Raw genomic sequence first — 20348 nt, forward strand, 5'->3', positions numbered from 1 at the left:
TCAACATCTTAAGAAGAGATGTTGAGATGACAAGATCATCTCATCATCTCATCATCTCTTCTACAAGATGTCAACATGATGAGATCCGGGATCTTGTCATCTCATCATCTCTTCTACAAGATGTCAACATGATGAGATCCAGGATCTTGTCATCTCATCATCTCTTCTAAACGATGTTGACATGATGAGATCCGGGATCTTGTCATCTCATCATCTCTTCTAAAAGATGTTGACATGATGAGATCCAGGATCTTGTCATCTCATCATCTCTTCTAAAAGATGTCGACATGATGAGATCCAGGATCTCGTCATCTTAACATCTCTTCTAAAAGATGTTGACATGATGAGATCCAGGATCTTGTCATCTCATCATCTCTTCTAAAAGATGTCAACATGATGAGATCCAGGATCTCGTCATCTTATCTTTTGCTATCAAGATGTCGACTTCCCGAGATAATTATCTCAACATCTCGGTGGCACTTTTAAGCTTCCATACTTCACCCTCTATATTTTATTATGAACATGATGAATGGGTGCTACTGCGTATTTCGCGAACCGATTCCATTGTTGGATGCATGGAATATCTCTGTCGTTCTTTGATTTTCGCCATCATTTCCGATTGATCATGTGTTGATGTAAGAGCGATTGTTTTGAGGTGCAAACAATTTAAGATAAATTTCATATATCTTTAGGACTGAATTCATGTTCTCTGAGAACATAAATGACACTTTCCCGGCAGTATCGGAAAGGCAAATGAAATGGAGTTACAAACATCTCAAATTAATGCAGGACCGATCACGCATGATTTTAAATTTAATGCGAGTGTAAACGATTTAAATAACTGATATTTCCGTATATGGACGAACCCATGTTCTGTCAGAAAAAAATGAAATGACTAATTTTCCCGACAAAGTCGAAAAGGCAATATTTTAATGGAATAAAAGTCGCAAAATTTCTTATTCTTGATCCAATCCGACATGAGATGAAAGTATTTCAGTATGGAATATCGGGTTAAAAGATATCCTCTGTCAATAAAAACATATTTTAAGACTTTCGATGTGGAAATAATTGATTTTTGTTGGGCTATGAATACCTATATCTTTCAACAACATACGATTGTTGTTCTTGGTCCGACCCGTTATAAAATGATGGTCGACTTTAAGAAAATCATAGATATATACAGAGTTTCGATCTAGCTGATACTTCTAAAAGGTTTCGAATCGGAAAGAGATCCGACCCGACATATAAAATGGCGATATAAAATTGACAAATATCGAGTTCATAAAGATCTTGAATTATTAAAAATATACTTCTGAAGAGTTTTGGAACGGAAAGAATATGATTCGCACTATGCTATAATATCTACATCTTCTAACAAGATGCAATTATTGTTTGTTCTTGATCCGACCCGATATGAAATTAAGTATACAAAAAAGTTACTCCTCCCCGTAATCAAAATTACCCTGCCGCCGCCCATCCTCCTACCCCGGATGGCGGGCAAGGGGATTTAAAAAAACAGTAATACATATATAATGATAATATGACAAAATATATTTTGCGTTCAGAATTTTATGTTGCTCTATATACACAGCACATGGCGGTAAATGAACGTGGACTGAAAAAGGGACGACATGTTCTATTTCCACTCCATGCAGAATCATTGCCACTTTCGTGCCATTTCTAGTTAATTGATGCTTTTTCTAACAATTTTGTCCAATAGGCGTCACTTTTCTTCTGTGTCTAATTTGTCAACAAGGTTAGAGCTGCAAAATATGTTGCAAATGTGCTTTTATCCTCTCAACGATAAAATGCGAAGGAACAATAGATTTAATTCCTTATAGAATTAGAGCTATTGTGACAAGTTCGGGCAACTGGCACTTCGTCATTTCACAAAGGAGTGATTAGTGCCCATGATCGAATTCATTGACCCTGAGCTTCATTGAAAACATTTACGTTAGCATCTCTTTTTTTTGTCAGGACGACCTTTGTGCTTTTCTTGGCAAAAATAACAATTACAAGAATTCTTTGAACAGAAGTGAAAGCAGGAAGCCTGACCAGGTTGACGTTATTCCAAATGGTGCAAAAATAACCCCAACATGAAACTACAATGAGCACGCAATAAACAGACGAACATTATATTTCAAAAGTGGTTCGGGTTATTATAATTTTGTAAATGTAATTTGAAAAATCGCGAGAGCAAAAGAAAGTTTAAAAACAGAGAAAAGAACGCAAATACAATGAATTGAAAGATGTGAAAAAAAACAAGTATGAAAAGTAGATCATGAAAATTTAAAGAACGGGATTTAAAAAATAGCGACCAAGCCGACCATTATATGTTTTGGGTAGTTAGACATCAAACATGTCGGGGGGGGAGAGAGAACACGTCCTTCCAAAAGTCAGTTAAGCGTAGGGGACACAAAATGTCATACACCCCACCCTCTCCCTGGCTCCCCCAACAAATGGAAGCTTTAATTCATTTGATTATTTACGAACGTTCTCTAAATGTCCAAACTATCAAAATTGTTGATGATATGCCTTATAGAAAATTCAAGCGCGCTTCGTGCTGTGTTTTCGTGCTTGCACCATTTACAAAGGCCAAATGAAATCTGATCTTAGTTATATAGCAATATAATGAGGCATATCTTTTAAAGTAGCTGAAAGGGCAGCTAGGCATTGTGGCCCCGGGTAAATCTATTAGTGCCCTCACTAGTATGGACTTGGTTGTATACCCCCCCCCCGATTTTTAAGTTTATCTTTCTTTTAATTATGTTAACAATTTGCAAAGATTTTGTATCCCCACGCCGATACAAAAGGTAAGTTATAATCAAAGTTCTAATAATCCCGCCTTCTAACAAGGTATTCTTTTTAGATGCCTATTGACATTACCGCCCTAAAAATATATATGTACATAATTATACCAAAGGATTGATTTCAACGTGCCCAGGATTTTATAGGTCTAATAATTTTCGACACCCAGCCCCCCCCCCCCCCCGTTTACATGAAATCGCCGAACAATTTTTCAAAAGATTCTAGTGTTGGATGACTTTTAAAAGCATTAAAATATTATAAGAGGCAGGGCAAAAAAGTAGACTCCACAGGATGTTCTTTCTTATCCTCTTTTAAGATTAACTGATTAAATACCTAACAATGGTGCTGTTTAAGTCATTAAAGATCAAAGCGGCCATTTGCTTTCACAATATAATACGCGGCAAGTTCTTTTCAAAGAAAGTATCCGACGTAGATTATATTGATTTAATTATCATTGAAGGGTCATGGGCGTAGCGGACATAACTATTTTGCGAAAGATCCTGCTCTTTTCATTGCGCTTGAGCGTTTTTCAGACTACTCGTTACAATGGGCTTCTAAATTGATTGTGTATACATTGCACGAGTATGGAAACATAATGAATTGCGAAGAAGCACCATTACACTCACCTGCTGCGACAAAATAATCCAATGATTATGTAAAATGAAATGAAATTACTTGAATACTTTTGCATCAAATATTATGGCATAAAATCACAAATTTTGTAATTTGAACCATCAAATTAATGGCAAGGCGAATTATATCATTCTAAAACAGGAACAAGCGATTATCGTGCATTGGTGGAAGAAATAATTAATTTTTAAGCAGGGTTAATTAGATATATATGAATTCTTCCACCTTGAAACGTACTAGAAGTATTTATAAAATCATTTATTAGACAGTTTTTGGCTCAATATTTCGTACATTTATGCCTTTATTTCGTGTCGGAGCAGAAATAAACACACAAGCGATAATCGTACATTGTTTGAAAATACCGTAGATTATTGCGAAAGGCAGTCAGATGCTTTCCGCCTCATAACTATTTAGAAATCTACGGCATATTTTATCTATTAACGTGCCAAATATTTTGCGTCATTTCATGTCGGGTCGGATTCAAGAACAAGCTATCATCGTACATTGTTCGAAGAAAAGAAAAGTTATTTTATTTCCGCCTTAAAACTATTTTGGAATAATCTAGGACACATGTTATCTGTCAATGTTCCATATATTTTGTTTTCTGGTCGAATTCAAGAACAAGCGATTATCGTACATTGTTCAAAGAAATACGTAATTATTTCGCAAGCTTTATTATATGAACACGAAACTTTCCACCTAGAAACGTACCAGAAATATTTTCAAAACTATTTAAGACACTTTTTAGCCCAATACGTCATTTTTTATACCTTCATTTCTCGGTTCATTTCGTGCCAGAGCGGAAACAAACACGCAAGCGATAATCGTATACATTGTTGGAAAATGCCGTAGATTACAACGAAAGGTATTTGGATTCTTTCCGCCTTAAAACTATTTAAAAGTATATTTCGAATAATCTACGACCCATATCTATTAATATTCCATATATTTTGTTTTATTAAATGTCTGGTCGAATTCAAGAACAAGCGATCGTCGGACATCGTTCAAAGAAATGCATAATTATTTCGCAAGTTTAATTATATGAACACGAATCTTTCCACCTTGAAACGTACCAGAAATATTTTTAACACCATTAAAAACACTTTTTAGCTCAATATTTCATTCTTTTATACCTTCATTTCGTGCCAGAGTGGAAACAAACACACAAGCGATAATCGTACATTGTTGGAAAATATCGTAGATTATTACGAAAGGTAATTAGATTCTTTCCGCCTTAAAACCATTTTAAAAGTATATTTCGAATAATCTAGGATCCGTGTAATATTTCATACATTTTGTTTTATTACATATCTGTTCGAATTGCGACGATTATCGTACATTGTTCAAAGAAATACATAATTATTTCGCAAGTTTGATTATATGAATACGAATCTTTCCACCTTTAAACGTACCAGAAATATCTTTATAACCATTAAAAACACTTTTTAGCTCAATATTTCCTTAATTTCCCCGTTCATTTCGTGCCGGAGCGGAAACAAACAGGCAAGCGATAATCATACATTTGGGAAAATACCGTAGATTACTATACGAAGGGTAATTAGATTCATTCCGCCTTCAAACTATTTAAAAGTATTTACGACCCATTTATCTATTAATATTCCATATCTTGTATTATTGATTGTCTGGTCGAATTCAAGAACGAGCGATTATCGTACATAATTATTTCGTAAAGTTTAGTTACATGAATACAAATCTTTCCACATTGAAACGTACCAGAAATATTTTTAAAACCTCTTAAGACACTTTTTAGCTCAATATTTCATTCTTTTATACTTTCATTTCGTGCCGGAACGGACCTAAACAAACACGCAAGCGATGATCTTAAGTTACTATGTCCTATTTCATGTCGGGGTCGGATTAAGAATAAGTGATGATCGTACTTTGTTGGAAGAAATAGATCATTATTACGCAACGGAAATAATATAAAACTAATATCAATATGAATCTTTCCACCTCGAAATGTATAAGAATTATTTTGCTAGAAATCTAAGACACTTTTTAGCTCAATATTTCATACTTTAATACCTTCATTTCGTGTCGGGCAGACAAGAAAATCGCCGCATCGGTCGCGCACATTTCACCAACGGATTTAGAAAGCACATCATTTTGAGTACGAGTATTCGCCTGCAAGTTGGCCGCGTGCAAGCTGCGAGAAGCGGCGAGAAGCTGCAATGATAAAATCTAGGATTAATGATTCCTGTTAATCTGCTTTAATATGAGCAGCGCGCCGCCGCTAGCTGCGTCTAGCGGGGAGATACATCCTGTTCACTAATTACCGCAGCGGGGGTGTGCTCGCGGGGTGCACGCTGCCAATACAATATGGATGCGGTCCCTTATCTAGGGATAGGAATTACTCTATCCCTTATCATGGTTTATATTTTGATTTGTAAAATTTATTTCTCGTTTGTCATATTTTGAGGATCCCACAATATACAACTTTTGCTTTTTAGTGGGATCCTCCATTTTCACAAATTATAAATCACAATTCCTTCACACATGATTATTTTGTATGTAACTCTTATAACATGTCTTTTTTAACCACTTGACTGCTATAGACTGTAATGCCCACTGACCCCCCTGGTGCTACTATGGGACTAACAAGTTAGATCTATTTGGGACTACAACCGGCAGCAACTTTGGGGAAAAAATTCTAAATAATCACATCACTTTCCTCATCACTATTTCCAAAATTCATTAAAAAAATCCTCCTCTTCTGACCAGATCTTTCACTAAATTTATCACTCCTATCGGCAAAATCCTTCTGATTCACGTAATATTACGTGCTACGCAGTCAAGTGGTTAAGTTAATTTAATGACCTTGGTATATTTTTTTATGATGTTGACTTGTTATAATTGTATTTATTTGATTTATATTTTGTTGAAATTGAAATAAATGAAATGAAAATGAAAATTGAAATCATGGTGGCTACATGTATCTCCTGGAGGACTCGGACCATTTATATTTCCGAATGTATAGTGTCCCTATAATGATTGTCAAGTTCACTGAATAAGAACAGTTATATTTCCTGTGATATAACATGTGCCCTTATTTTCGAATCAAATTCATTACTATCGCTTATACCAAGGTCACTATCTCTTGGTGGACTCGGACCAGTTATATTTCCCTGGTTATAGCGCCCTCCTCCACCTCGGCGAGCCTCACCTTCGAGGGATGCAGTGCTTGAGGTTCTGGTATATGATGAATGGTCGTAATGTTGGTGAGTTGATGGTATATGCTACCGATGGTTCACCTCTCTCAGCTAGTCATGTTGTATGGATGTTATCAGGCAAGCAGCAGGATGATGGGAATACATGGCTCAATGCAGCAGTTTCCATTGACTTTGATGCATACAGTGATGTAAGTATATATTATATTGACCCCTTAGTTAGGGTGAAGGGGTGATAGTATTTCAATCAGTAAAGCTAATTGATATTGTATTTCAATTAGTATAGCTAATTTTGATCATATTTCACCATTTTTTTGTAAAGCACCTTTTATCTATAAAAAGGGAAATAGTTATAGCAATAATCTCAGGTCATCTGTCCAAAACGAAGATGATACATGGCAACATATCATGAAAATAGTACAGTAATTTATATAAACAAAAATAAAACGAGATATGCACACATCAAAATTTAGATTTAGTTCATAACAAGATTCAAATAAGAAATGAGAAGGGGGATGTATGGGAAGCTATCTCATGGCTTAACTTATGTTGTTCCTGTTTTGTTTACTTAGGCCCTTTTTACACAGGATTTTCTTAACCCCGGACTATCGCTAACCCTGTACTATCCTTAACCCCGTACTATTTTTTTTCCTTTTCACACATGCCAAATTGTTATTGCTAACCCGGATAAGGAATGCTTGCTTTTTACACACGAAACTCGCTAACCCCGGACTATGTGGTTTTTGTCGATCATTCGTAGTACAAGTACTTCACTCGTACACTTTTTACACACGCTACAATTTCCTTAACCCCGTACTATAGGTGGGGCCAAATTGCCATTTAGCCCCACCTATAGTACGGAGTTAAGCTTAGCTTACTTTCGTTTTACACATGCGATCTTAACCCCGTACTATTGCTCTTAGCACCGCAATTGGTGGGATAACCCTGCTTTTTTGCAGGGCCAAATAATCCCGTACTATAGGTGGGGTTAGCCCACTTTGCAAAAACGCTGTGTAAAACGAAAGTGGGCTAAGCTTAACCCGTACTATAGGTGGGGCTAAATTGCCATTTAGCCCCGCCAATAGTACGGGGTTAAGGAAATTTTAGCCTGTCTAAAAAGGGTATTATACATTCATAATAAAGAGAAAAAAGTTTCTCCTTGAATTTTGCACAGCGTTTATTAACGATTGCTGTCTATTCAATTTTCATTCTTGTCAAATGAGCCAAATCACTTGAAATAATAAAGAATCGTGTATCAAGGGAAAAGATGTCATTTTAATTGAAGTATATGTACAGTTGACTGATCAAGTCATGAAAATAAGATAATTTGCACAAATGTGTTTATACCAAATGTTTTTCTGCATGAATGACAACGATTCCTTATTTTCATTAAATAAAAGGTTATGTGTATTGAATTCAAAATGTAGCTTTGGTTGATGTTACAGATGTGTTTAATTCCAGAAAGAATGAAAAAAAATATGAATATATGTTCATACTCATTGTATCAGAGTGATTGAACAATTCTTCATTTAGGTCTGTGTTAGGTTATTTGTTAATATAGAAATGAAATGAAAAAAAATAATGAATCATTAATCCTGAATCGTGAAGTGAAATTGAATGCAACCATGTTTTGTTTGATTTTCTTGTTATTTATTAAGGTATACATCAAGGGTATGATCATTGAATCTCCTTACGGTGATATCGCTATAGATGATCTAGCGTTAGAAGGAGGATCATGTGATTGTAAGTAAAGCTTGTTGTAAGTTTTGGTTAATGCTGGCCCAATTGCAGCAATTAATAATGTGCCAATTCATTACTAGATTCTGTGAATATGTTTGCCCTGAAGTGGTTATAATAATAATAACAATAATAATGGTAATAATAATGATGATAATAATGATAATTATAATAATAATGATAATAATGAATAATAATAGCTATGATAATAATATTTTTTAAATAGCACTTTTCCCATATTGGCTCAAAGCGTTTTACAGCATAATATTTGGTCATTGGATTAATTTCAATCCCCAACAAAAAGTGCACAGTTTCCACTCCTTTGGGGAGCATTAATTGCTTGCATTCATCGGAGAGTCGATCATAACGCGGCTGGCAAATTCAAACATACAATAACTTTTGCATCCTATCGGGTACCCATTTAGCACCTGGGTCGAGAGTGGCAAAGTGGATTAACACCTTTCCAAAGGACGGAAGACCGCGGTGGGATGAGGACATGAAACAATGTGTTGATCATAAAATGTCTGCATGTATTTTTCCTTTTAATTTAACTAGGCTTTAATATTTTTTTTAAAAATAGAACTGAAAAATCAAGTGAAATACATGAGAAGAAAGAAGACAAACTTCTAGCAACTTTACAATAAACCTATTTTTATTGCACCAAAAATCGCTTGAATCAATGACATGGCAAAATGACAGGAGTCACTATCTCTCCATTGAAATGCCTGAGTTCTTCTAGAAATATTAAGAAATAAATATATTAATTTCTGAAACACTACAGTTTAATTTGTATTGACAGTAAAGCTCGTAATTTTTTATAGATCCCAATGCAAGTACCATATATTTGACCATTTATGATTCATAGTCTATCACCTGACTACACATTCAAACCCCTGTCATGTGACATTGACCATTGATTATTTATAGTCTATCCACCTGAGGCATCACCTGACTACACATTCAATCCCCTGTCATGTGACTTTGTCCATTGATTATTTATAGTCTATCCACCTGAGGCATCACCTAACTACACATTCAAACCACTGTCATGTGACTTTGTCCATTGATTTTTTTATAGTCTATCCACCTGAAGCATCACCTGACTACACATTCAAACCCCTGTCATGTGACTTTGAGGATGACATATGTTCATGGACTAATGACCAATCAGATGACTTTGATTGGAGGCGTGGTCGATCAGGTGATAGTGGTTGGGGAACAGGTCCTAGTCAAGATCATACCAGTGGAACAGGTAAATTAGTTATTTCCATTTTTTCATTTTCTCTCTTTCTTCTTTCTCATTCATTTGGCATACAAATCGGCTGTTTCATTAAGTTGTTATTGAGAAGGGTGTGAGAGTTAAGATTTTTAGCTGATTTTCAGATTTCTTTTATTTTGATTTTCAGTTTAATTTTTAGCTTAATTTAGGCTCTCCTCTGTACAAAAATTATAGGAGCTCTTTCTATTTCAAACTTTCTCAATACTCTTCAGCTTTTTTCAGATCTTTATATTTGTGAACACTCACACCTGTATTAAGTTATGCATGTTTGGTGACCATTCTTGTACGAAGAGGTATATTGCTACATAGCTGGCATAGCACCTATGAAAATATGATATCAGGGGCAGGGAGGGTGTATGCATAACTTTATGAAAAGCTTTATGAAACACCTACTAGGGGCCTGTAGCACAAAGGTGAGGAATTAATCATACGCTTGATTTTCACGATTGATTATTCATTGTAGTCCATGCAATTAATTGTAGAAAAATGTTCTACGATCATTGCTGAGCTTTGTGGTTCAGGCCCCCTTGTTAGGAACAGAAATTTTAATAGAACATCTTGGAAGTGATTCATTCTCAGACTTATTAACCAAGTTGGCCTTTGACCTTATTGAATTCAGGATACTACTTGTATACCCAGTCTGGGAATCATTACTATGAAAGTGCAAGGTTGATCTCCCCCGTACAAGATGGAAGGACCGAGCCCGTCATATGCCTCCAGATGTGGTATAACATGAATGGGGAGAATATGGGCTCACTCAAAATCAAATGGAGGGGTGAGAATGACGATTCAGATGGAGGGACACTGTGGATGAGAGAAGGGAATACAGGAGATTTCTGGCAGATTGCAAACGTTGACTTTTACCCACCTAAGGATCTCTTTGAGGTATGATGGTGGTCCCCGGGCCGGCGCACCTATCGATTTCAGTGATTTAACATGAGTTTCTTATCATTTCACAAATCTTTCATTTGATAATGTTCCTTGTTTTATTATGAGTAGGTGTACCAAATTTCTCATAAAAAAATTGAGAGAAATAAAGGATTTTCTTTGAAAAAACATCGGGCAGTCATTTTCAGATTGAAAAAAATAAATGGTACCCCATGTCTGAACAGCTATTCACTTTGCACACGATTCAGGTATTTTGATAAGAAAGGCTGCATTTTGAGGCCATCACATAAAATGCCCCAAATTTATTATTTTTCCACCTTTTTGAGTCAGACTTTTTAATGACTATCTGTCTATGTGTTGCATGTGTAAAATTTGTGTTTGTTGCGTATCTTCTTTTACTAGAATCGCGCAGAACGTACCATAGTTAAATTTACATGTCATTACTTGTTAGCTTTCAACGTATTTGCATATTAATTTCATTTACAGGGTAGGACATTTTTCCTCCTGGCTCTTTTAATTTTCGTTCTTGAAGCCCCTTGAATGCTGCATATATCTCTTGCTTTCTCTTACAAATATGAAACAGCAAAACCCCTCCCTGTTTATCTGTTTTAATTCACACCACTATGAATTAGGAGCAAAGAATTTGAATTTTTACAAACTCTATGCTCCCGTTTTGATAAGATCTCCCTATTTTTGTGATGAAAAAAAATAAACTAGAATAAAAATTGTTAAAGTTCTTTCTCTTTTTTTAATAACATTTGAAGCATATTTTCAGTTTTAAAAGTTGTGTTTTTCCACCATTTCTCACTGTTTGCTTGGTGATTTGTCCAGTATTAATTTAAATAGAAGGAGCAATATGTGGCAATATCTTGACTGATCTGAGAATAATGTTAAAATCTCAGAGTATATCTATGTTTTTCTCATGTTTTGTCTTAGTTCCAAATAGAAGGGACGATTGGTGATAATATTTTCAGTGACATGGCAATAGATGATATCTCAGCCTACCTTGGACCCTGCCCAGCAACAAGTAAGCCTTATCATATTTATATAAAAATATGGGTGTTAAAAACAATTATATTATACTACTGCCCTTCATTGAAAATAATGATTCATATCCCGGACTTATCTTTCTCTGTTATGTTTTGTTTTTGATGTCGTTATTCTTTCCCTAAATTTTTCATCTTAATAAAGTTATATCAAATCATGCAAAGTCCCTGTTGTTCAATCTCACTGGGAATTTTATTTAAAAAAAACCATGTGTGGTTGTGTACATGAACCTGTTCTGAATGACTATTAAAGGACAGGTCCACCCAACAAAAAGTTGATTTGAATAAACAGAGAAAATTACAATAAGCATAATAAAACTAAGGTGTTCCTACACATAGCTTTGGTCTACTTACATAAAAAAACATCTTGAATATTTTACATACAACAACAAGAAAATAAACTTTTAATTTGTGGTGAGTGATGGACAACATCGACTTACATTGTTGTGCATATCACTGTAAGGTGTAAAATAAGCGAAATTTTAAAATGTCACAACTTTCTAATTATTTTACATCGGATTTTGATGATAGTTATGGCACTATGCTTGTTTGATTGTTCTCTGTTTATCAAGTCAGCATTGTCATGGGTAGACTTTACCTATAATTATGTATTTGTGAATACTTTTCATTTTGTTCAATCCAAAGGGGAATGTAACTTCCGTTATGATATGTGCGGTTGGATGCAGGAGACTGTCCTAGATGATTTTGATTGGTCAAGAGGTACAGGGTTTGACTATCCTCAACCAGGAATGAATCTTCCTGATCACAGCCTTGGAACACCTAATGGTGAGCCACCGCCTCAGAAGTCTCTGATCTTGTCCACACTTTTTCCATCCATTATCTTTACTCTCTTTGTCATATCAATTTGTAGTGTGTAATATTAGAATTTTAATTGTCAAGATCTTGAATGTATTCGACAATTGTAAATGTATTTGTGATATATCTTGCTCTAGTTAAAGACCATGAACCAGCATTTTTAATTTATTACCTTCTAAATTCCTATTTTTATCTTTTTAAACTGAATGTTGTTCAACGTATTGCCTGCTATGATCAGTGAATAAGCCGTACTTGGCTGAAAGTAGACTTCTCTTAGGTTTGCTCGCTAGTTGCTGGATGAGAAACATATCACGGATGTGCTGATTTAATGAATATGCCTCAAAAGCATTACGATAAAAATATGTACTGACAATCAATTGCTTTTTGAGCACATGGCCAATCTACCTTGCAATTATCCTCAAAACATTGCATTTCTCCCGTTCAAAGGTTACTTCATCTATGCAAACCACTCTGAGATGGTTAGTGAAGAAGATCGAGCAATCCTGTACTCCAAAGAAATCCCCGCAACGTCTGAGGGTGACTGTATGACTTTCTGGTATCATCATAAAGGATTGAGCACTCTGAGGGTGTGGGAACGCGTTGGTAATACTTTGATAGGACCGTACTGGGAGACACAACCTGGTGGACTCTTCAATGATTGGATGATGGATAGGGTCACACTGAAGGCTACTTCTTCTTTCAAGGTAAGACTTTCTGCTATCATCATAAAGGACTGAGTACTTCAAAGGTCTGGGAACATGTTGGTAAAAAGTTCTGGGAGACACAACCTGGTGGACTCTTCAAGAATTGGATGATGGATAGGGTTACACTGAAGGCTACTTCTTCTTTCAAGGTAAGACTTTCTGGTATCATCATAAAGGATTAATACTCTGGGAATGTGTTGGTAATACCTTGATAGGACCTTACTGGGAGACACATCCTGGTGGACTCTTCAACGATTGGATGATGGATAGATTTGCACTGAAGGTTACTTCAAGAATCAAGTAATCTTGTACGTTGACAAATATTCCTCTTCAGCAGTTCCAGGATGATCCCAGGCCGATGATGTGGAGTGCATTAGTAGGGAGTGTGTCGTTTGATGTTGACCTTTTATTTTGGGACACTTTTATGTAGCAAGCATAGCACCAGATTTACTATGTCACTGGTCATGAAACATATCTCAAAATGCTTAGAGCTATCAGTGATGGGGGTTTGATCATTTTCATGATCTCTCAAGGGGTGTTAATTGAAGAAAGGGAACACAATCCAACCTTTTCTCCTTACACCAACACTAACATTGTACCAAAGCCAACACAAAACTTGAAATCATCCAATGACACTGAAGGCTTGATCTAAGAATTTGGTAATCTTGTCCCTTGAAAAATAATGCTCTTCAGCAGCTAGATGATCCTGCAGAGCTGCCAACCATTATGTTTTTTTCATTAAAATTCCGGCATTATGCTTTTTCTTTTAAAATTACATTTTTTGACAATTTTAATAATGTGTGTATATAATTGTATGTATGTGTAGTGCATGTTGAGCCCGAGATGAGCCTGGTACTTCCGCGTGTACTAGCCACCCGGCCAGCTTTCCAACGCACTTTGATAGCGTGCGTGTACATATACATTAGTTGAATACGCGAGGGGCATGGCACAAATCGCGATATATAGCGACTGGTAAGTTCTTCTGTAAGGATGATGATGTCATCCAAGTTGGCAACTTACTTTTTTGTTGGAATTTCTTTTTTTTTGCCATAATGATTCCTTTTTGCTTGCACAAGGTTGGCAGCTCTGGTCCTGGTATGATAATGATAATAAGAGTTTCATCAGTTTGAACTCAAGTGGTGAGAGAGTGACATAAAAGACTTCTCCTTTCAATATAAGAGTCGGTCAATCTTGACAGTGTAATGAATTCTAATTTTGTTTCGCCCTGGTTGGCCTTGGATGATCAAACTACATATTCAAAGAGTAAATGAGAAAAAAAAAATGTTTGGTCAATGTTACTAAGTGAACAGTCTTGTGTTTATGGATTGCTTGAATGCGGATTAAACTGCCGGAAGAATTACATTAGTTAATAATAATTGTTGCATTAATCAATGATAAGTGATAAAACAATCAATTGTTTGATCAATGTACCAAAGTGACAGCTGCTTGATTGACCTTTGTAATGAAGGTGAGATTTGCAACCAGTTTATTTTATTTTTGATGAAATCATCAATTTCTGATTTTCTTATTTTCAGGTTGCTTTTGAGGCTGTGATTGGACCCACTTTAGATGGTGAAGATGGAGAAATAGCAATTGATGATGTCAATCTAGAAATAGGGCCATGCGTGGCAAGAGGTAGGTCAAAATTGGAGCATTTCATTGACCAAATAGTCAATGGTTTTCTCTGACTATTGCAGTCTTATCCAGTCAGATGCTGGGCTTTCAGTAGCCTATAACAATCAGTGAGTGAAAATTACTGAATATTTATTGTCATGAAATGCTCCCCGGCAAATATTTCTAACACTTTTTTAACGTTCTGAAAATCATGATCTTAACTTAGCGTTTGTTTTATTTTAGCTCCAGTTTTAGTTTCATAGCTGCATTTTTTTACAGTATATGACTTATGTATCAGCTATAAATAGACATTGCTACATTGCTTAGGAAGCATTTTTGGAGTTAAACACTGTATATGGGCCAATGTGCATTTGTTAACAGTGATTCCGATATGTTCCTAGCATTGCCAATGTAAGGAATTAATGATTTTATTTTCGGGAAACCAATACTACTATTCACATTTAATAAAATAGTTGAGTTTGAACCATGTATTATAGGCATATTATGCCCAATATACATGTATATGTTATGGTCCAGAATCTCACAAGTTTTCTCTCATGTACTATGTATGATATTTAAAGATAGTGAACTAGAGTTGATCCATCTCAATGTGTATAGAATTTTGAAGGATTTTTGTTATCCCATCGCAAGAACCCCCCTTTAGATATTGACTTCATGATATATAAACAGAACAAAACAAGCATATGAAACCAGTATTTTATCTTTAAATAAATAAAGTTTTATTTAAAAAAATCAAAGGAGACAAGAAGAGAAATCACCTCTGCAAATCTGCATTTCTTTGTAGATCTTGGTTTTATATCGTTGGATCTTATCTGTTTCTTTGTCATTGTTAATGCAAATATATATATTGATATACTTTTATCTACATATCTCACACGTTTACACCATTTCCAATGTGATTTTTTTGTTGATGAATTGAATCGTTGCCCTTGATATGTAAATAATAATTATATCTTGTTTTATGTTTGTTTATGTATACCGTACTGTATTCATTTATATTGCCCTCGTACTTTCATCTAGAAGTGACAACCTGGGCTCATTATTGTTATTGATTCCCTTTTTTTATGAATAAAAGGTGATCTATAAAAAAGGAAACCACTGAGGGGATGGTATGTTAATTTATGTGAATATTTTTTTCCCTGAAGGTTTCTGTGACTTTGAAGATGATACGTGTCTATGGGATAATGTGTACGGTGGTGATGATTTGAATTGGTATAGGAATCAAGGAGGTACAGATACCAGTAACACAGGACCAGATGTGGACCATACCACAGGAAGATACCAAGGTACATTTATATTGATAATAATAATAACGTAGATCTTGTGTAGCATATCACATTATGTCATAACGTCCCTATGCGCTTCCAAAAGACTTGGATATTATTACCCCGGCTTTACCCCCACAGCCTTATACAGCGAGGTGGCATTTCAACTAAATTTTTGACAGGTACCCATTCATCACACCTGGGTTGAGTGCAGCACAACGTGGATGAATTCCTTGCTGAAGGAAATTACGCCATGGCTGGGATTTGAACACACGACCCTCTGTTTCAAAGTCAGAAGACTAATCCACTGGGCCACAACGCTCCATTGATATTGATATTGATTCAATCACATTGTTGTAATTGTATTTTGTTCTTTATTAAACGTGAAAAAGGTAATGGTTGCAAATTTTAATTCCAACAATTGTTTTTAATATATATTTAATGAAGATTCCATAAAAGTACCTCTAGATAGAAGCATGCACTTCAGGGGATACAGGTTTACATCCAAATTCTAAATACATGCCTAAATTAGCATGAATAAATTATTATAATAAATATTGGTAGATTTAACAAGATTTATTATCTAAGCAAACCCATAAATAACATAATTTTATACTGATATGCAAGTTTTGTTTTGATCACGTAAATTCCAAGTGCTGCTGTGGGATTTGAACCCTGGACCTTATGGTGAATAAGACTTTGAACCAGCGCCCTCAATGACAATTTTTGGTCATATGTCTTAATCAATATGATTAATATATTTCTTTGTCTTTATTTTATGTATGTACTGTAGGATGGTACATGTTATTCCCTGTTGGTTTTGAGGCTGAGGGTCGTAAGGCATGGTTCGTCAGTGAACCACAACCTCCTACCCAGGGTGGCTGCTTTCAATTCTGGTATCACATGTATGGTGAACGTAAGTAAATCTGTTTTTCTCCACCTGGAGTGGAAGTTGTGCATGCATTATACCAGTTAATCATTGGCTGTGAAGCAGTCTCTCAGTGAGCGATAACCTCCTACCCAGGGTGGCTGCTTTCAATTCTGGTATCACATGTATGGTGAACGTAAGTAAATCTGTTTTTCACTTTGTATTACCCTGGAGTGGAGGTTGTGCATGCATTATACCAGTTAATCATTGGCTGTGAGGCAGTCTCTCAGTGAGTGATAACCTCCTACCCAGGGTGCCTGCTTTCAATTCTGCTATCACATGTATGGTGAAATTAAGTAAATATGTTTTTCACTTTGTATCTCCCTGGAGTGGAGGCTATGCATGCATTGCACCAGTAAAGCCATAACTTCCTACCCAGCTGGCCTGTTTCTATTTTCCTTATTTCAACAATCGCCTTGGAGTGGACATTGAGTGCAGGCAAGAATAACATCTCAAGGAGTCCTTTGCAAGAAATATTGCAATCAAACTTAGGGAAGAGAGCAAAAATATTATAGCGTGAAGCCTGCAGGGGGCATGGGGGGAACGCTAGAGGCATGGGGTAATCCAAATTAATCCCCCATGCCGGATGCAGCCAGCATGATTGGTCGTTATCAAGTAATTGCCCCATTCAGCGCGCAGGCGGCATGGGGTCAAAGCAAGGCGAGATTCAGTTTAATCCCCCATGCCGGATGCAGCCTGCATGGGCCTTACGACAACCTCATTTAGCACGCAGGCGGCATGGGGTAAGATCGCGGTGCATTTTCAAATTAATCCCCTATGCCGGACGCAGCCAGCATGGACGCTAACTACTATGTAATTACCCGTTCAGCATGCAGTCGGCATGGTGTCAAAGTAAAAATACATTCAATGCTAGTTCATGCCGGACGCAGCTCTCCCGCCATATTAACAGTACTAGTAGTGCAGGTTCATTTCACGCCCGTGACACGCCCTTCAGCTCCATGCACGCCCGTTCCCTGGCCACTGCACTGCCAGCTGACCACGGCTTGCGCCGCATGCTTCGAAATAACTAAAAATGAATAAATAATGTTATGTCGCCTTCATAAGCCTAAATCGAAAAGTGGATAGGTCTGGGGGTTCTTGTTCGCTCTGTAAACTAAATAAATCATGGATGGAATGAATACATTCGGACATGTCGAAACGCATATCAAAATACATTCTTAACCTAATGAAAATGAATGAATGCAACCTTGAGTAAATATGTCGCTCCAGAGGACATTTCTTCCCCAAAGAGACGCATGATAATTCGGGTCTTCTTTAAGTAGAAAGAGAGAAAGATGAAGTGACTCCGTTTTTTCCCATTTTTCTCGTAATGGCGTACGTTTAGAACTCAATTACTTCCGATTTCAAATCAGATGGTGCAAAAGTAACCACTGACTAAATGTCATGGTCACAAAGGTTCATAAAAACTAAAGACGTTTGAGAGAAACAAAATGATTTTCAGTTATGGAAAGGCCGAAGACTTCTCGGGATTTTTGCCCTGATTTTTTTCTTCGGCCAACGTTTGCATGTAACAATACTTTTTGTAGTCGAAAGATGGTCTTTAGTGCAGCTCACGGCACCCTCTTATGCAATTTGTAAGACTTTAGTAAACATTTTCATTGTTTTGGGGGTTGTTTGAGACGCTGTTATTATGATTGTGTCCTGTCGAAAATCCTGGAACTTCTAAAAAAAATCAATACATCAAAGCGGCAGTACTGCCAATAATGGGCACTCCAAGTCCTTTACAAAATCTTAAAAACGCAAAACACCAATGCTCGTTTGTAAAAGGACTTAGATACTGCGATTATGACCTCATCACTTTTTAATACAAGCAACATGTTCCAAAAGTTTCAGTGGGTCATATGAACGTTGTCGGGGGGGGGGGCGTAAAGTACATTGCAGTGTATGCAATTACCCTTGAGTCCCCCTCCCCCCTCACGCTTCGCCAGCAGTTGCCAAGCAATTATCTCCGTCTATACTCGTGGACATAGCTATTTTGAGGCTTGAATCAGACCTTAAATCTTATGATGTTTTATTGCTCTTTTTATGGAGGGAAGTCGTAGATTAACTCTCTTAAGGAGGGGGGGTATGCTTCTCAGTATTTGAAATGTTTAAACGCTCCCTATAGGGGTTCTAAAAACCCTTTAAGGTTCTTAATAAAAGGTTCTCGAGTCCTAAAAAAACTGAATTTCTGAGCTTTTTCTTGAGGGTTGCAAATAAGAAACAAATGGGTTCCAATTTGAACTTAATTTCGGATACTTAGCATGTCTTACGACCCCTTTCATTCGCAAAGAAAAAGAAAGCAACGCTCTTAAATACACTTCCATTCTTTGTTTTTTTACTTCTGAACAAATTGTTCTTAACTACTCATTGATCGGTGAGTAGCCCCAAACATGCTAAACGAATTAAGTATGTATTAAAAGTGGAAATCACAAATTTCTCTCTCCAGTATTAAATAGCTGTTACAGCTAATTTCGATTATATTCATTTTACTTTCATAATCCGGCCGGCCCGTGCCCCCCCCCCCTTCCCACTTTGAGAAACAAAATATTTTGAATGAAAAAAATGAATAGAATATAGAATAGAAAATAGAATATTTTTTATTTCATATATAGGCCTATAAACAAGAAATAGTGAGTGTATTACGTCATCAGTCTCTGCATTAATACACCAACCAGGATGTGCATATCACTGTTTTGAGAAATTAAGTGAATTTGTCAAAATTTCTTATTTCGCATCCGATTTCGATGAACATTTCAACGTTAGGCTTGTTGGATTTTGCTCTTTTTATTCAAATCAACGTTTTGTTGGGTTCGTCGTGTCTTCATGTTGCCGCTTTTATTGAATAGAATGCGAGCGACTTCTTATCCTTAATTGACCACTGGTTTATCTCTAACACAATAGACTGTCTTTTCACTGTTGAATAAATCACGCTCCGCGTCGTTTAAGCAAGGGTTATCACTTTTGTTTCGGTTATTCTCAGCCCCACCTCCTGTCAATAGATAGGTCTATATTATTGCTCTCAGAGTTTCCTGTAGGAAATATTAACATCGAGGGGAAGGGGTTGGACGAAGACAATTGCATTATTTATTAAGGCACTTTGAATTGATGTATAAATATACATAAAATATGTTTGTCTTATTGGGCCAAGTATACCCTCTTAAAAAATAATATTATTTGAATAGACCAGTTTTACAAATATTTTCTTCCTGCTAGCTTATTATAGCCTGTATGATCTTAGAAATCCTCTTTAAAAACATTTTTCTCAACTAAAATTACCAACACGGGAACAAAATAATTAAAATATATATTTGCCTAAATGCCTTTTTAAAGCACACCCCCGATGAAATGCCGTATATATTGGGGTGGTGTTTCTTGATATGCACAAGGGGGTAGATCCCTGGGGTAGTCCTCACGAAGAGGA

General features: G+C 36.2%; 1 protein-coding gene across 1 annotated transcript in view; it reads left to right on the forward strand.

The window, feature by feature from the left end:
- Positions 1–20348, forward strand: part of LOC121417856 (MAM and LDL-receptor class A domain-containing protein 1-like) — a 35989-nt gene that overhangs the window by 5636 nt on the left and 10005 nt on the right. The window contains exons 3-12 of the mRNA XM_041611589.1: positions 6546–6817; positions 8285–8369; positions 9442–9615; positions 10262–10527; positions 11467–11557; positions 12222–12362; positions 12840–13096; positions 14632–14731; positions 15877–16017; positions 16790–16912. Of these exons, the coding sequence (XP_041467523.1) occupies positions 6546–6817; positions 8285–8369; positions 9442–9615; positions 10262–10527; positions 11467–11557; positions 12222–12362; positions 12840–13096; positions 14632–14731; positions 15877–16017; positions 16790–16912 (1650 nt within the window). The remainder of the gene's footprint in view (positions 1–6545; positions 6818–8284; positions 8370–9441; positions 9616–10261; positions 10528–11466; positions 11558–12221; positions 12363–12839; positions 13097–14631; positions 14732–15876; positions 16018–16789; positions 16913–20348) is intronic.

The sequence above is a fragment of the Lytechinus variegatus genome, chromosome 6 (genome assembly GCF_018143015.1).
Source record: "Lytechinus variegatus isolate NC3 chromosome 6, Lvar_3.0, whole genome shotgun sequence".
Taxonomy (NCBI): Eukaryota; Metazoa; Echinodermata; class Echinoidea; order Temnopleuroida; family Toxopneustidae; genus Lytechinus; species Lytechinus variegatus.